Consider the following 18,922-nt stretch of genomic DNA (forward strand, 5'->3'; position numbering starts at 1 on the left):
TAGATACATGTCCAAAAACATGTTAGCAATAGATTAATTTGTGTAGAATAAAATACAAATCCTACATTAGCCTCTTCGTTATGTTCTCTCATTTAAATACCTAAAGTAACAAAAACATCAGTTTTACGCTAATCTTAACATATTTTTTGGAATATTCCAACAATGCAGTTAAAATTAAAGTACACATTTACACTTCTAATACTGTGTGCCTGAAATGACAAAAAGAACTGCTTGGCTCTGACTGTTCAGCGTGTCTGACTGCCTGCTGTGGTCAGAGCTTTCATCTCTCATTGTGCTCTCTGCCACAGCTACCACAAGGAGATGTCACCCTCTCTGTCTCTCTTCCCTTCTCTAGTTTTCTCTCTTTCACACAGACGCACACAGATCGGTGGCATCCAGGACGGTGGAGCCACTTCACAGTCAGCAGGTCGAAGGTGAACTTACTGCTCAGGTGCCTCCGAATTATCCAAAGAGCTGCTAAACAGGCAGATCATTTAGGATTTATGGCTGCAGTTTGTTGCTCCAGAGCTCTGAAACTCACTGGCTCACCTGTACAGATAAAGTTAAGAGATTTACAGCTCATATATATGCTTTTCCTGCTGTCGTATTAAAGCTGTGTGCCTGCTTGCAAACATGGCAACCAGCAGCCAATTAGCTTTACAGTTATTTATATCGTTGTCCTATATGTTGTGAAGCATGTTTTTTGTTATTCAAACTCAGATTTCAATTCAAGATTTGAGATTTTCTTTTGCAGATTTACTAAAAATGAAACTAACCTCGGCACCCAAATAGCTCTGCTGGCTGAGCAAGAGACCCATAAACAGGAAATATAGTCCCTCACGCAGCGGCCATGAGTTTGAATCCAGCCCATAACCATTTACTTCATGTCATTCCCCCACTCTTCTACCCACATTTCCTGTCTCTCCTATACAAAATAAAGGCAAAAAGACCAAGAAAAAAAACTTAAAGTGAAAATAACCTAATTTATTTGCATTTTTATAATGATATCTGGCTTTAAACAGTGTTTCTGTTGTTAGTGTGTGTGTGTGTATGTATGTGTGTGTGTGTGTGTGGGGGGGGGGGGATTATTTGGTTCTGTAACAATGTCGCTGACTGCTTGTTCGTTGGGAATCCAAAGCAAACTCTGGATTGTTGGATTCTCTGTTTAAAAGTTGTGAAGTATTCACCTTACTTCGTTCAGTGCTATCAGATGACATACGTTGTGACTTGGCACTCTATAAATAAAACTGAATTGAATTGTGTTATTGTCAGCAAATCCTGTAAAATAACTTCCTTAAGCTCAAGATATCTATCTAAGGAGACATTTTCACAGCAGACCTTCTGATTCGTCCTGACAGGATAAGCACAGGTGAAACTAACACGAATGACGGTGGATCTCTAAGTTTCTCAGTAAGACATGTCAGCGTGTACGTCAAGACTGTAAAACTGAAGCGGCTGCACTACTGTTCAAAAGTTTGGGGTCATCCAGTCAATTTCATGTTTTCCATGAAAACTCACACTTTCATTCATGTGCTAACATAACTGCACAAGAGTTTTCTAATCATCAATTAGTCTTTCAACACCATTAGCTAACACAATGTAGCATTAGAACACAGAAGTGATGGTTACTGGAAATGTTCCTCTGTACCCCTATGGAGATATTCCATTAAAAATCAGTTGTTTCCAGCTAGAATAGTCATTTACCACATTAACAATGTCTGGATTGTATTTCTGATTCATTTAATGTTATCTTCATTGAAAAAAACTGCTTTTCTTTCAAAAATAATGACATTTCTGAGTGACCCCAAACTTTTGAACGGTAATGTACATAAAAACATGTGATTGATTCATTATTTATTTCTGTAGTTTTCTCACTGTAACATGTCAAAGTGACTTTTGGGGAAAAAAGTGGCATTGCCTCTGCAATGAAATGCCTCACTGTGGAGCTTTACTGCGTAGGGAATTAAGTTATATCAGGTTTTAGCAACACAAACGCTTCATGTTTGTAGGATTACATGTTAGTTTTCTTGATTTGTGGCTTGTTGACAATGAGAAAAATGTACAAAATCACCAGCCACACTTTTTCCTGCTCTAAGTGACTGTGTGTCTAAATGATTTCTTCCATTGCAGATGAGCACTGTTCACTAGACTTTGCCGATTACAGAGGAAGGATGATCATTATGGTATATACACACATTTCCTTCGCTGTCAACACTTCGCTCTTTCTGTCCCTCTGTCCCTACTTTTCAATCTTTGTCTCTCAGTGTCTCACTCTGCCTCTGAAAGCGGAAAGCTCCTCACTTATTTCTTTTTCTGCTCCACTTTCTCCAACATACATGAATCCCCATCTTTATAAACAAACAGAACCTCTTCGTTTCTTATAGTGCATGTTCTATTATGACATTCAATGTTCACCACACAAGCACATCTTTAGTCTTTCAGCCTACTGAAACACACACACACACACACACACACACACACACACACACACACACACACACACACACACACACACACACACACACACACACACACACACACACACACACACACACACATACAAAGCTACTTATCAACAACACACACTGAGAGCTTACCACTGAAATGAAGATTAGAAATGGTTTACCCTTTATTTTTTTAAACTCTGGCACAATGTATATTTCACACTTTCTTTCCTTTCACACACACACGTAGACACACACACACAGACACACACACACACACACACACACACACACAGGAAACACCTGTCCTATGCGAGCTCAGTACCACAGAAACTGAGTGACACATTGACACATCACATCGCTGTTCTCTGCGGAACAGAAGAGCACAACTATGTCAGCAGCATTTCTTATGACATTGTTTGATGCTTTCTTGAGACTAAAGTATTGATTTACTCTGAACTTCAGGGAGCCTGTGTTCTTTTCTAAATCAGTGCTGTGTTTAATCCGAGCACTGCTATAAATTACCCTGCATGTTATAAACAGACTTTGAAAAGCGAGATTTTGTTTTTCAGGTTTTGAGTGAAACTTCCCTGTCACTTTGTAAAAATTCATTTGGCTTTTGTGGTTGTCATAGCAGTAAATATGCAATGAAACTACCCAAAATATACTCAATCCATCGTATCAACAATAGCTCCAGCTGTACATCCAGTATATTTTATAATGAGAAAAGTGAATGATGTATCTACAGTCTGTGTACAAATAGATCCATTCTGAAACCTGAAGTAATGTTCAGATTTTTTTGTATCTCAGAAACTGACTTGCTGCATTAAAAAATCTACAGTTTTGCGAGTAAAGCTCACTGACATTTGTTGCTGTCTTTCAGTAATGCTTTGCGTCACATTTACAAACCGTCAACCAGCAGCTCTTCTGTTGCTGCCCACTTCAGGGAACCTTGAAAAACATGTTGAAGGATGGGAGAGTCTTCAACCACACGCTTTTAACAGAAATTCTATTATAAGCTACATTTAAATGTTTGAGGAGAGTATATATTTTGAAATTGTAAATCTTGAAGCTGAGTTACAGGAAAGTTCAGCAGAGGAAACAGCCGCTCACACGTTCTGGGCCAAAAAACTGAGCTGATACATGCATGTAAAAAAAGGAAGAAGTTGTGCGTTAAATACACAAAAGTCTCATCCTCTAATTTTGAATGATAATAATGTACTTTCCTTTTTTATAACTTTAGCTACATACATTCATTCTTGTCACTGCTCACCTTTCTTTTATTTACTACACTAAAACAAATCTGCAATTTTATAAAAGTGTTTCTTTTTATTTTACAGATATTTTTGTGTATTTCTGAAATGCACAAAAACATCAATAAAATCACAAAATTAAACTGTTAATTTACTTGTTTAAAGTAAAGTAACATTAAAAACCTTTGACTGCAATTAAGATATAATTAATTTTTTTAAAGAAAATTTTAAAAACACTGTTAAAATATCTTTGCAAATTCATCATAATTTCATCAATATTTCCTATTTGTTTAATAGATGAAAGTGTTAACTTGATAAACTTAATTGATGTTATGTGTTTAATCAATCAATTCTAGACAATTAACAAAGAAAGAAATAATTAATGGTTCTGTAACTTCACATAAATTTGTTTTGTCAAATGAGAGATATCGTACATAATTACAGCAATTTTTACAATAAAAATGCTTATTTCATGTGTTTTCAATAAGTTATAATATCTATAAGCCTTATTACTCTGTCAAAATACTGTTTCTGTCATTCGTACTGATACTGAGACTGGGATCCAGAAAATGCCCTTTATTTTCCTCCAATATTGATACCGATTGGAAAGTTTTCTTCCTCTGTTTAGTAGTAGTAGTATTTTAGTAGTTTCCTTCAGGGCTGTCTTTGAGTACATAATCATAATTACACTCCTTTTTCTTCTGTCAAACAATCCAAATCCACAAAACAATAATGACAAAAAACAAAGCTAAACAAAAAATACTAATAAAAAATGACGCAACACTTTCCCACAGTGGCCCTTGCTATATGATGAAAAATAAAATCCGCGATTCAGGATGGTCTGAATGCTAAAGAAGTCTCGACTGCTGTACAGTGTTACAGAGGTCAGTCAGGTGTAGCCTCTTTAACAACCTGCAAACAAAGCGAAGATGAAATCTAACTCTTATCACTGATCTACAACCAGTGAACAGCTTTACAGTCCTAATGTTAAAGATTCCTGTTCACAGATGAGACCTGATCCTGGACCTGCGTGAAGCTCTTTGTCATGTGACATGTATGACATGTGTCACGTCCTCACTGACTTGTGTGTTTGTTCATCCTGAGTGACCTGAGCATGGCTAAGAAAGTGTCACTGTATGTGTGTGACTGACACGTGTCATTAGCGATGTAACGCGGGAAGGTTGAGTGTGTGTGTTTGTGTGTGTGTGTGTGTGTGTGTGTGTGTCATACAGCTGGTTGTGGTCATGTACACAAGTGGATAAGGCTGCAGGCATCACATTTCACCCAGTGCCTGTGTGCTATGTGATACTACGGTGTACCTGTGTGTGTGTGTGTGTGTTTGTGTGTGTGTGATCGACCCAGGTCCTGTTCCACAGCAGCAATTACACACAGAAACAGTGACAGAGGCGAACTGCGACTAACAACTAGCGAAGCATTCAGAGCTTCTGACAGGATGTAAGATTTTGAGAATTTTCTGTGGTCTCGGCTGGCTCAGCCTCAGCAGGGGGAGAATGGAGATCAGAGTCGAGTGACACTCTGGATTTGGACCCAAGCTATCTCAGCGGCTGCTTTGCTGAATAATTGATCCCTCAGCTTGTGACTGGTTAAAAATGAGGAAGGCAGCGTTGATGATTTGGATCAGCCTTTTGGTGCAAGGTCGGTTCTGCATGACAGATGAGTTTGATGCCGCTACTGTATCATATATCACTGATACATAAGTGGGACAGAAGTTTGTTTTCTCTGCCATTTTTTGCTGATACTTTTCTTGCCCTTAAAATTTTCCTATTTGTGTTTAGTGTAACTTTTCATTCTCCTTGGTTTCTTGCGCTTCCTCTTGCCCCCTCAGTGTCCCATTGTGCCCAGGGTCATTATGCCCGCAAACTTCTGAATGACCTGATGGAGGACTATTCCAACGCTCTGAGACCAGTAGAGGACACAGACGCAGCCCTCAACGTCTCCCTGCAGATCACCCTGTCACAGATCAAAGATATGGTGAGTGGAGACGGAGCTCAAATATGGATCATTGGTCAACACTAAACCAGAGATAAGTTATTTAATCACACACTCACACACACACAACAATGTTTTAGATGCCCTAGATCAGGGGTGTCAAACTCATTTTAGTTCTGGGGCCACATTCAGCCCAGTTTGATCTCCAGTGGGTCAGACCAGTTAAATTAGAGCAAAATAACCTATAAATAACTGCAACTCAGAATTTTTCCTTTTTTTAGTGCAAAAATGTTCACATTTAAGGAACTATCTTTTTGCAAAATATCATGAACAATTTCAATATTTTTTAAGAAAAACAAATTTAATTTCAATGACATTACACTTCAGTTTATCATTTACACATTACAACCTACAAATCACAGTGTCTGCAGATGCACAAAACATTTAGTCACAGGTATCTGGAACGATCAAAATGACAAAAGTCAGACAAAAAAAGACAAAAAATAACAAAAACAAGACAAATTATTACAAAAACGAGACACAAAATGACAAAAAAAAATGAGACAAACGACACGATACAAAGCAAAAAAGAGACAAAAAAATTGACACAAAAGTTACAAAGCAACAAAAAAAATGTATCATGTCGATAAGCCGCATAATCTCAGTTGTTTCAATCTGTCTTGTTTGAATCATTGCCAAGGCATCATTGAGGCAGGTTAGTGAAGGTTTTATCCTGGAGTGCCTTATACTGAGAGGTGTTTGTAATATTTAGCCCCCATCATCTATGTAAATATAATGATACAAAACAGACCTCAGGAAATAAACCCATAAATGAACCCTGAACATCATGAAATTTGTAAAGATAAAGGTTATGGCAGGGCCGATGTATTTGCGCTACATTGTGGCCACTTTGTGTAAATTAAGATATTGTTTATGTCCAATGAAATCAGTTATTTTCGCTGATATACAGCACAATATAAACACTATATCTATATCTATATTACAAGCTCCCCCACCATTGGGTCCCATGTTTAGGATCTGTCACGTCACTTTGTCAGACCCTCCCTGACTAGTAAATTTCAACATCTTTGGAACTCAAAGCTTTCAGTAACACATTTACATTCCCCAGACCCAAGTTGATATCCAGTAACTGGTTGATGTCACCTGAGTAAATTTCTCATACTTGACGAAGCTCATTTTAATGTCACAGAAGACTTTATCCAGCTGTTTGTGTAGATTCTCAGTCATCCGATTCAATGTAATCCTAAGAGCTTCAGCAGGAGACCACTGGCCTTTTTTTTTTTTTTTAAGCTCCTGAAGGTGTTTCACCCCTTTTCTAAAACGCATCTTCAGTTCTAACTGAATGATGGGAAGTCCCAGGTATATTTTGTCACCCTCAGCTCACATGGCTAATGGCCTATTGATGAGCCCAGAGTCACATGTTTAAAGGTGTGAATGATTGTGACATAGACAGATCAGTTCTTACTCAAGATGTTACTGGTGCTGAAATTTTCTGGGGAGGTTTCTCAAGACTGCATTATAAGTACCTGATAATTGGTATCATAGACCCCCTCCTGTTTAGAGATGGTAGTTTCATTTCAACATACAAGGAGTTTCCGAACAAATGTCCCTTATTATTTAGATGCAGGTGAACTGCAGAGCCTTGTCCTTTCTGGTGTTGTGCCATTTTCTTGTGGAGCTGTTGTTTAGTCTCCTTTATATATAGGTCTGTGCACTGGACTACATATACAACATTGCTCAGCTTGTGTTTGAGTGTTTAAACTTAATTGTTTCAGCCTAAGGATGGATGAGAGAACCAAAAAGAGAAGTCCAGTTGGCTTCTACTGAAGCTCTACAGATATTTCCACAGACTATGTATGAAAAAATGTGGGTTACCTCTAAATTCACTCATGGTTCTCCATTTACATCCACAGAATAAATGTGTGGTTCTCATATTTTACTGACAGCATTGTCTTTCAATGTATTACTCAAATGTTTCTCTGTGTGAGTCTCAGAAATTTCATCTGTCTTCATCACATTCTGGGATTCAACCTTTTCAAATGTCATCACTGTCTCTCTCTCTCGTTGTAAATGTGTTTATGTGTTTAGGATGAGAGAAACCAGGTGTTAACCACCTACCTGTGGATCAGGCAGGTCTGGCATGATGCTTACCTGAAGTGGGACAAGGAGGACTATGACAACTTAGAGATGATCAACATCCCCAGTGATCTGGTTTGGAAACCAGACATCGTCCTTTACAACAAGTTAGTAACAAACGACAGAGTAGGAAACACAAAGAGGGGATGAAAGAGAAAAAAAGACAAAGAGTGAAAGATGTAGATGGAGGAAGAGCAAACAAGGTGAAATGAAATGGTGAAATGTATGAATGTTTCCTTTCCTGTTTATGTCTGTGTAGAGCAGATGACGAGGAGTCAGGTCCGTCCAACACCAATGTGAAGCTGCGGTATAATGGAGAGATCATCTGGGATTCTCCTGCCATCACAAAGAGCACATGTGTGGTGGACGTCGCCTACTTTCCCTTTGACTGGCAGCAATGCAATCTCACCTTTGGCTCCTGGACCTACAATGGCAACCAGGTATGTATAAACATGATTTGATATGAATTGAATAAGTAAGTAACTTTTTCTAGCCAAGTTTCAGCAAAAAAGGTCTTTGAAACTCAACTTTTGATGGCAACCTTTTGGTCAAGTCATGCTCCTGTTTGCATCATTTGCATGTTTTTTATGTGTTGGTTTACCTTCTATCAACAGCTTATACATTCGTCTTTCTGATTGTTTATGTACTTTCACTGTGTTCATGTGTGCCCTCACACAGGTGGACATCAGTTTGGGCATGGACAGTGGTGACCTGTCTGACTTTGTGGACAACGTGGAGTGGGAGTGTCACGGCATGCCGGCTGTTAGAAACGTCATGATGTACGGCTGCTGCTCCGACCCTTACACTGAGATCACCTACACCCTGCTCCTGAAGCGCCGCTCCTCTTTCTACATCTTCAACCTGCTCCTGCCCTGCTTCCTCATCTCGTTCCTGGCCCCGCTGGGTTTCTACCTGCCGGCCGACTCGGGGGAAAAGGTTTCCCTGGGGGTCACAGTGCTGCTGGCGCTCACTGTGTTCCAGTTGTTGGTGGCTGAGAGCATGCCTCCAGCAGAGAGCATGCCCTACATAGGTTTGAATTATTCTTAGCATTCATCTATGTTTGAACTATTGCAACTATAGAAACTAGCTTCTTGCTCTTTTACCTGGAGGCAACATTGGCTACATCTTTTTGAAGATACTGAATATTTGAGAAGACTGATGGTATAACTTTTCAGATCCTTAGTGATGAAATCAGGAAGTAGAATGAAATATGCAGCCTTGTTTTCTATAAATAATGGATGCTATGTGTGTGTTCTCCTTCATATCTGTGCTCCTCTCTGTCCTCTTCTCTAGGAAAGTACTACATTGCCACTATGACTATGATCACTGCCTCGACTTCCCTCACCATCTTCATCATGAACATTCATTTCTGCGGTGCTGAGGCCAAACCAGTCCCTCACTGGGCCAAAGTGCTCATCATTGACTACATGTCGAAAATCTTCTTTGTCTATGAAGTGGGGGAGAACTGTACAACGCCGGAGAGTGAGAGAACCCCGCTGTACCCAGAGGAACCCATGAGCGATAGGGCCTGCTACCAAGACGACCGTTTCAATGATGGCTTCTACCATCATGACAGCGATCCATACAAGTACAGCAACGGCCACAGCATGCATCATCAAAATAACCATCACAGAAGCCATGCGAATGGCAGCGCCAACAGCAGGCACCACCATTATAACAACCACAACAATCATGCTTCCAGGCTGGAGAGGGGTGAGACAAAGCAAGAGCCCCCACACCGCTACCACCACATCAGGAGGGATGAGCTGGACTACCAGGCCGCTCCTCATCCACGAAACCTCCAGCATCTGAATGGGGGACTCAAGGAGCAGATCCTCTACCCCTCAGAGAAGTATCAGATCCCTTCCTGCCCCTGCTGCTGCCCCTGCCTCCAACATAAACAGGTGACACAGCACGCTGTTTCTCCTTTTACCGCCACAAACTACTGATCTGATTACTCTTCTTCTAAAGTTTCTAGAAGAGCTCGCTTTAAGTGCTTGCTTTAATTCAACTGTCTGTTCTCCAGGTGGTGAAGAACATACAGTACATTGCCAACTGTTTCCGTGAGCAGAGAGCCCAATGTGTCAAGGCAGCAGAGTGGAAGAAGGTTGCCAAGGTGATGGATAGGTTCTTCATGTGGATCTTCTTCGTCATGGTCTTCCTCATGAGCATCCTCATCATTGCCAAGGCGTCATGACAGCGTCTTCATTGTCTTTTAATCAACATTAATCCTCAGATAAAGCTGGGCCTCAGTGTTACTTATTTCTACCTTAATGCAACATCAGATAAATCAAAACTGTTTTGTCCACAAGGAAATTGTTTCCTACGTCAGTATTGTGCTGTGTGTGTGTGTGTGTGTGTGTGTGTGTGTGTGTGTGTGTGTGTGTGTGTGTGTCTGTATGTGAGTAGGTTTGTCAGGGTTCATTGTTGTGTTTTGTTTTGCTTTGACAGAAAGAGGACAAGGTCGCCACACACAGTCATCCCTTTAATCACACACTCACACAGAAACTCGGCGAAGCAGCTTGATTAGTTCATGTCAGGTGTGCTTGCATGTGTCACGGAGCAGTGGAGCGGTAAGACAATCTAGGCCGTGCCTTGAACATGCGTGGACTCCATTATTGATGAGCTAACAGCCAGACATCCCGCTATAGGCATTACATTTCTTGCATTGCGTTTTAAGCAACCAGGTGCTGCTGATTTCTAGAGTCAATTACAGGAGAACCAGCAGAATAACCTTAAATACTTATTGAACAACTGTATGAATGATCAAAAAGAGGGACAACTGAGCAACTAAATGATGAATCAACCCTGCACTTAACTGATTATTACTGGTAGACTGCACAAGGTAAATATACCATAGCCACTTTAAACTGGTAAAGTGTTTTTGTTTTGTTTCAGTGTTTGAGATTGGTTTACAGGTTAAGACTTGGAGCAAAAGGGTGAATGTTTACTTTTCTTATTTCACAAAGATCTGTCATTTTAAACACAATGCTCCTTAAAGCCTACCTCCCAGGAATGAAGGGTGGATGCACCATATCTACTGACTGATTTACACCCTGCTCATTGGTCCAGTAAAAATAAACCTTAGATATTGTGGTATCAAATATTGCTATACTGCTTCTCTTAGCAGCTTGTGTTGTGGTTTAAATGTAATTTGGTTGTGTCATGAATTATCACTGTAATGTTTAATCATTTTTTTCTGCAAAAGCACAAATTTTATGTATGCACACAGTAATTTCTTTTGTTCTGTTTATGAAGATGAACTCATATTTGGCATTAATAGTCATATATAAATCTGATAAAGGCACAGAAATCTCTCAGTAGCAGCTAAGGTAAAATTCCTGTGAACAAATATTTATAGGGACACTCAAATGTATGTAATCTCTGCAATTATATAAGCTGTGATGGACCAACAGTGTCACAAACAAAGCTCCCTGACATTTCAGCAAGACTGCAGAGGGCAGGCGAGGCCATGAGCCAAGTGAAGTTTCTGTAGACATTTCCATTCTGCAGAAAGCCTCTAGAGGGCAATGAAAGATTCAGTTACTGACTGACTGGCTGAATGAATGAATGAATGAATGAATGAATGAATAATCTAATGAATGAACTCCATGCATGACAAAGTGCATGTAAATACATTTATTTACCAACCTTAAGCAACTTAATAATGACAAAAGACATAAATGACAGAGAATCAAAGAATCAAAAAAAGCATCAACACATCCTTTTAATGGGCTGTAGTTTAAAAAATGTGTAGCAAAGCGCATAACGCCACATGAAAATAAAACTGGTAAAGCATAATTTATTATCTGATTTTTGTAATGCATTTTTTTCTGCAAGACATATGTTATTAGGCCTGCTGCTTTGTGACAACATTTCTAGAAAATTCACTGCAGAAACACTGAAGATTTCAATTTAAGACATAATTTAATCAAAGCAAGAAAACAGTGAAGAATACAAAAAAAATAACAAAAAACCCAAACAATCAGGTAAATACCAACTGTACTCCTGCCATGATCATTTCTAAGTAAGAAGTAACATCGGGCAAACTGAATATTTCAGGCTCAAGCTGAAGTACATTATTATCTCTAATAATAGGTGTTCCCATTTTCACTCCAAATATATATCCTCCTAGATTCACAGAATGTCTTACTTTGGTCAGTACTTTAAAAGACTGCAATAATAAAGTGACAAAAGTCCTCTGAATAAATGGCAGAACCATCATTTGTGACAGTGAAATATCTAAAATCTACATTTATCCTTGTCTTATTGGTCTTGTAGCACAAACATACTGGCAGCAGGTTGTCTGAAGTCTCAGCACATCATGATTAAAACAGTCAATAACGTGTCTGACTGGTTTCATCACATGGACTAACCTTTGCCTCCATCTAGTGGAGTTTGTAAACAAAAACAAACTGTACAAACTGCTGTATTAACTCACAATTCAGTGTGTTAAGCAGAGTTTTGTAAGTGTGACATTAAAGAAGACATTTATTAGACAGTTTCCTCTCTTCTGGAGATACCAACACCATATACACTTCAATTCAAAAGTTTGGGGTTTCAGACAATACCATGTTTTCCATGAAAACTCACACTTTTATTCATGTGCTAACATAACTGCACAAGGGTTTTCTAATCGTCAATGAGCCTTTCAACACCATTAGCTAACACAATGTAGCATTAGAACACAGTGATGGTTGCTGGAAATGTTCCTCTGTACCCCTATGGAGATATTCCATTAAAATCAGCTATTTCCAGCTAGAATAGTCATTTACCACATTAACAATGTCTAGACTGTATTTATGATTGATTCAATGCTATCTTCATTAAAAAAAAAAAGATTTTCTTTCAAAAATGAGGACATTTGTAAGTGACCCCAAACTTTTGAACAGTAGTGTATGTTACTGCATACACTTTTAGCCGTGCTCATGCAGACTTGTAGTCTTGTTGTTCATCATGAGTCAGTTTGTCTGCTCTGCATGACAACAACGGTGACGAGAGACTGACAAGTGTATTGATCCCCACTTGTCTCCAAATGGCAACTCCTCAGCGCGTCTGCAAGATAAAGAGACCCAACAATGAAACTGATGAGCCTGTTGAACTTTGATCACACTGACTTCAACATATTCCCAAGGCTTTTCCCAGATCTTTACCTCAGCTGCACCACGACCTCGTGCTGGAGTTTGCATTTTCGGTGCAAAGGCCTGCTGTGCCGAGTGTTTCAGAGACAGACTACTGGACTACAGTTTCTCCAGACAGATGGTTAAAAACCCAGGGATAATGACGATAGTTGAAGTTCAGAGGGGGCTTTAGGGTCAGACACAGTCACAGTGTTGGGATCTGTATAGAGCTGCAGTGTTTTCATTTGTTCCCAGTTTGTGGAAAATAGTGACCAGGAACATGTCATCCAGCACTAAGCAGCTGTCTTCCATCAGCTGTACACGTAAGTCTTTCTTTCTTTCTTTCTTTTTTCTTTCTTTCTTTCTTTCTTTCTTTCTTTCTTTCTTTCTTTCTTTCTTTCTTTCTTTCGAGCTCATCACCATCATCATCATGTTTTGTCTCCTCAGGCAGAAAGATGTCTTCCTCCACCACTGAGCTCAGATTAGTTTTACTGGGGAAGACGGGAAGCGGAAAAAGTTCCACTGCCAACTCCATCTTGGGTCGTAAGGCCTTTGATTTGAAGATCAGCAGCACCTCGGTCACCCAGCATTGTCGGAGGGTTGGTGGAGAATTTCGTGGGAGACAACTGACGCTCCTGGACACTCCGGGGTTAGTGGACACTCATCAGACTCCACGGGAGGTGCAGAAGGAGCTGAGGAGGAGTGTTAGCCTCCTATTCCCAGGGCCCCATGCTTTTCTGATTGTTATTCAGATTGGGAGGTTCACCCAAGAGGAGAGGGATGCGGTGCGACGGATCAAAGAGGCAATGGGCTCCCATGCTTTGAGTTTCTCCGTTGTGGTTTTTACCCACGGAGACCGTCTGGATGGAGGGACAACCGTGAAGCAATGTCTGATAGACGGGTATGGAGATCTGGCTGAGCTGGTGGCCAGATGCGGGGGCAGGTATTGTGTCTTCAACAACCAGAGCTCCAAGAACAGAGAACAGGTGTCCGAGCTGCTTGCCTTGGTGAATGGAATGATGCAAGCAAATGAAGAAAGCTGTTACACCAGCAAACTGCTCCACAAAGCAGAGGAGGATCTGTCTCACCAGCTGCAAGAGGAGAAGGAGGTGTTTAAAAAGAAGCAGGAGTATAAAAGAGAGGTCAAGACAGTTCAGCTAAAATGCAAGAATGAAATGGAGGAGCTGAAGAAAAAACAGGAACTTGAGAAGGAAAAGGTGGAAAAAATGGCAAGAGATCGGGAGGAGACCTTTCGGGGACAGATGGAGGAGAATGACAGGAAGGATAAGGAGGAGAAGAGGGAAATTCTTCAGAAAAAGCTTGAGAACGTTACTAAAAAGCTGGAGGAGCATGTTGAGCGGGAGGTGGAAATGAGAAGATTGATGGAGGAGAAGATCCAAAAGGATAAAGCAGAAAATGAAAAGAGAGCGAGAGAGAAGGAACTTCAGCAGATACAGAGGGAGCAGGCCATCAGGCAGAGGGAGGAAATGAAGAGAGACGCCTTGCAGAAGGACTTGGATAAACTCATCCAGAGATTGGAGGAGCAGAGCAGAAAGAAAAAACAAATGGAAGAAATACTCAGACGTGAGAGGGAGGAAAACCAGAGAGAAAGGTACTTACAGATGGAAAATCAGAGAGCGGAGAAGAGACGAACCATGGCCCTTCAGCAGGAGCTAAAACTCATCAAAATGAAGATTGAGAAACAAAAAGTGACCGAAGAAAACCTCAAGAGACAGCTGGAGGACAACCTGCGAAGAGGAAGAGAAAAGTGCGACGAGGAGATGTCAGCGTTGAAGAAGCTGTGTGACAAGAAGTGTTCGGACACAATTGCGAAGAAGCCTGCAGAGAAACACAGCACAATGACAACTGTGACTGGTTATGTGCAAGAGATGGGACTGTTGGGGCTGAATGTAGCTTTAGAGAGTATTGGAGCTCCCTGCTGTATACAATAACGGCACAAACAGGTCACATATATTTCATGACAACTGTATATTTTTCATGCATGTGTTTGCCATGACCTTATTTACTTCTTATTTCTCAGGAATGCAGCCTAAACATATGACTTGACTGTTAAATTACTATTATTTGATCCAACCATTAACTCACAGTGATGAAAAGAAAAGAAATTAATGCCCATGTGAAAGCAATTTCAATTCAACAAATGGATGTAATTCCTTTGTGTGTCCTAAATCAGCAAATGCACAAAAATAGTGCAAAGTCTCAAAAACGATGGAGATAATCTGATTATGAGCTGCCTGCCCTCTGCCTGGGACTGCTGTCTCTGTCTCCATCATCTAAATCTGTATTCAAACAAAACCCCAGTGCCATTAATAAACATTACTGTTTGTTATTTTAGACTTTTTTGTGCCAATGCTGTGACTTTTTCTGTGCCATCTGGTTTTGTCTGCAGCCGAAAGGTTTGCTTTTATAGTACACCCTGTGCCTCTTTGTGTGTGTGTGTGTGTGTGTGTGTGTGTGTGTGTGTGTGTGTGTGTGTGTGTGTGTGTGTGTGTGTGTGTGTGTGCGCGCGCACGTGCGATTGCATGAGTGCTTTGGGCACAGAGAATATTACATTTAAAGTGTATTATTATTACAATAAACTGCCTGAGGTAAAGCAACAAAACAATAACAACAACAATAATAACAACAACAATGACAATAATAATAACAGTAATAACAATAATAGTGTAAATTAAAGAATATCTTGATGTTTTGGGACTTTCTTAGTTAACTTACTTGACAGAATAATACCTTCTGGGGTAAATATGAAGCTACAGCCAGCAGCTGGTTAGCTTAGCTTAGCATCAAGACTAAAAATGGGAAACAACAGCTATTCTGGCTCTGTCCAAATGTGAAAAATCCTTCTCGACTTGTGGAGTCTGCACTGGTCGCCAGATGACCTCAGGGAAATGACAGGACTTCAGAAAGTTGATGCTATTTGTCTGGCACCAACCCTTCCTGTAAAACTGCACCAGGGATCAAATAAAGAAGATAACCTGTGATTTTTAGTGTGGCTGATAGACAGATTCAGGCCGACTGCTTCCCCCTGGTCAGTCCAAGCGTCAAACTATGTCTTTAAACAAAGCAGAAACAGGGTTGTCTGTGCATCTTTTACCAAAACGCAGCTGAAAAAGATGAAGAGGACACCACATTTCCAGAGGAGAAAAGGCGGATGGGTGACACTGATTAAAAGCCCCATGTGGTAAAAATCCATTTTTGTTGTGCTTTATGGTTGTCCTAAAGTCAAGTCAAATGTTGTATTTGAGTTCATATGAATTTTATCTTTAACTTTAATAATATTACTCCAAATGTGTGAATTAGTTTTTTCAGGAACGTGGTATCAGACTTAAAAGTCCTGTCAACATTCTAGAGGGTATGAAATTCATTATATTTTAAGTGTGCATGCAGTTCAGATGAAGGTTTGACATTGAAAAACATGATTATCTAACAAAAACATCATTTTAAATAATCAGACTTTTAGAACAATTTCAGCTCAACCATTTCTGATTTGCCTGACATTTTCAGAGGTGTTTTAGAGAAGCATTTGGACGTCAGGATAACAAATAAATTACAATAGTCCGACCCAGAAGTTACAAATGCATTTATTTCAAAGATTTAAAGGACAAATACTGATAACGAGCACCAATTTCTTTGCATCGAGAGGTAAAGGATCTCTAAATATTCTGACAGAAAGCACATAGAATTTGGTTTAATTCTCAGTACATCACTCCATTCAGTTTTTTCTGTCAGGAATAAACATTATTAACAGACTGGTTGTTTGTTTTGAGCCTCTCATAATTTCATCAAAGTTTGAATCCATACCGTCATTAAAATTTACCAAGAGCGCAAAAAAATAAGATGTTGAAAAATAACAGAAAATTTGCGAAGAATGCACCACCCTAAAGTTAATATTTGGTTAACAATGTAATGCTCTTTCTTATTGTGTCTTGTTTTGATGACGACTGTGACAGGCCACGTGACCACAGGTTAATTGAGACGCTCACCTGTGGAATTATGGGTCAGACACGAAACGACAGCAGAGGAAAGCCAGTAACAAAATAACCATATTCTCAGGCGCACACGGTAAATTTGTGATTTTTTAAAATTTTTTGTACCGTTATTTGTTTCGTATTTATGTGTATTATTAGTCGAAGTGCTTTTACATGGACGTTTTGGTGCGTTTGCGAGTCAACATTTTTGGACCCGTCTATCAACTGAGGCTAGCTCGAGAGTCCGTCTAATTAGAGGCACTTTCTCGGGAAAACTTGCAAAACAGTTGAACGATGTGTATTTGAAACCTTTGCTGGTTTATTTTTTGCGTTTTAATTTTTTTTCTTTTGACAAAAGGGAGCGATAAATGTTCAAAAGACATCTGTATGATCCGTGGCCTTGATTTTGTTGGACCGGTGGTTAGAGGTGCAATAGCCCAACAAATAACTTACAAATGTATAGACTAGTGTTTTTTAAAATTTTTTTTAGCATCAGTTTAAGACGGGATTTTAGTAATTTTAACAGCATTACGTAGGTGAAAGAAGAATATCCTATAGATTTGCTTTATCTTAAAGAGTTAATGGACAATTCTGATAACAAAAAAACTCCACACCACCCCTCAGCACCAGTTTATTTGGATCAATAGTTAAAGGATCTCCCAACATTTTTGAATGGAACCAAATAGACTTTGATTCATTTCTTGTTACATCACTCCACTCTGGTTCATCTATCAGGGATGAACACTGTTAAAGTTACCATTACCTCTCAGTAATATGACACAGAAACACACATATGGCAAAAAATATTTATGAATCACAGCTCTGATTACAACTGTCCTGGATTTACATTATAGGATGTGACCTAGTTCTGCAAAGACATATGATCCTTATCTGCAAAGACTGAAGCGGTCCAGAGCTACAAGGAGAAGTGAACAATTGTTTGTTAGCCTCATAACCATTTAACCTTTGACATGTGATTTTTAGGCTGTTATGGAGGTTAAAACAACTAGTAAATATGATTTCTCCTGATTTGATTATAGCCAACCTGAACCCCAGACATGGATGTTAATTCCTGCTTGCATGCACTGAGTCTACAAAATTAAAAGTGATTACAAGACTGTGATAATATCAGAACTTGCCTTTCCATTTAAAAAGAATTTTTAAAAATAATTTCTTCAGCATTTTGGCCTTCATTTGACAGCTGACAGTAGTGGACAGACGGGAAACTTGGTGAGAGGCAAATGATCCACTTACGTTTTATATGACTCTGGAACACACATTTTATCCCACAGAAATCCTTGTCCAGAAGTTAAGATGCATAAAATACCACATTCTTGCTGTGATTCCACTTAGAGACATTTGTTGCACACAGTTTCCATCTCTCTCACACAACTCACTGCATGGACTTTGACTTCTGATTGAATACAAAACCAGATTTAAAGCTCAGGGTTTATGAACGTTCAGGAGTCTCTTCAGCTCTCTGTGACCAACCTTGTCCCCTGTGAAGATCCTGAAACTGGGGATCTGTGGATGGCCTGCTGCATCCTGCCTCTATGTCTGTGAAGATTTGGAGTTTGTTGCCTGCTGGGAGCCTAATGAAAGGAAACGTCAGGCTGCTCCACTAGTTTCAGCACCAAGGAGATAAGAAGACTGTTCTGCTTTCTTAAAGGTTATCAGCGCATTGAAGAAGCAGACTGAGCAAGCATCACTCTCAGCAGCTCCATGTGGTCCACATAGTGTTGCCGACAACAGCATTCTCCTCGACAGTCAATGCTCTACTTCCAGTTTCCACGACTTCTCCCCAGATGCAGCCTGTCGTAACGTTATTGTTCTCATTCCAGGCTGCGTGAGTCGGGGTGGCTGCGGGTATTTCCAGGACAGACGTTCTGCTGCCGACTGTGACCCTGACAGTGTGATGAGGGCCTCGGTTGAAACATGTCTGCTGGGAGCCGCTGAGCAAGAAGGTGATGACACCGAGGAGACCACGACTTACTGAGAGGAGAGAGAAA

At 39.9% G+C, this 18,922-nt stretch overlaps 1 protein-coding gene across 1 annotated transcript; it reads left to right on the top strand.

The window, feature by feature from the left end:
• The first annotated feature begins 5,116 nt into the window (after nt 1-5,116).
• chrna9a (cholinergic receptor, nicotinic, alpha 9a) lies at nt 5,117-11,636 on the top strand. Its single transcript, XM_023292685.3, has 7 exons — nt 5,117-5,353; nt 5,544-5,689; nt 7,757-7,911; nt 8,064-8,244; nt 8,483-8,834; nt 9,098-9,708; nt 9,831-11,636. Exons 1-7 carry the CDS (start codon nt 5,308-5,310, stop codon nt 9,999-10,001), a joined length of 1,662 nt encoding a protein of 553 aa, XP_023148453.1. The 5' UTR covers nt 5,117-5,307; the 3' UTR covers nt 10,002-11,636.
• The last annotated feature ends 7,286 nt before the right edge of the window (nt 11,637-18,922 follow it).

This window comes from Amphiprion ocellaris, chromosome 4 (assembly GCF_022539595.1).
Source record: "Amphiprion ocellaris isolate individual 3 ecotype Okinawa chromosome 4, ASM2253959v1, whole genome shotgun sequence".
Classification (NCBI taxonomy): domain Eukaryota; kingdom Metazoa; phylum Chordata; class Actinopteri; family Pomacentridae; genus Amphiprion; species Amphiprion ocellaris.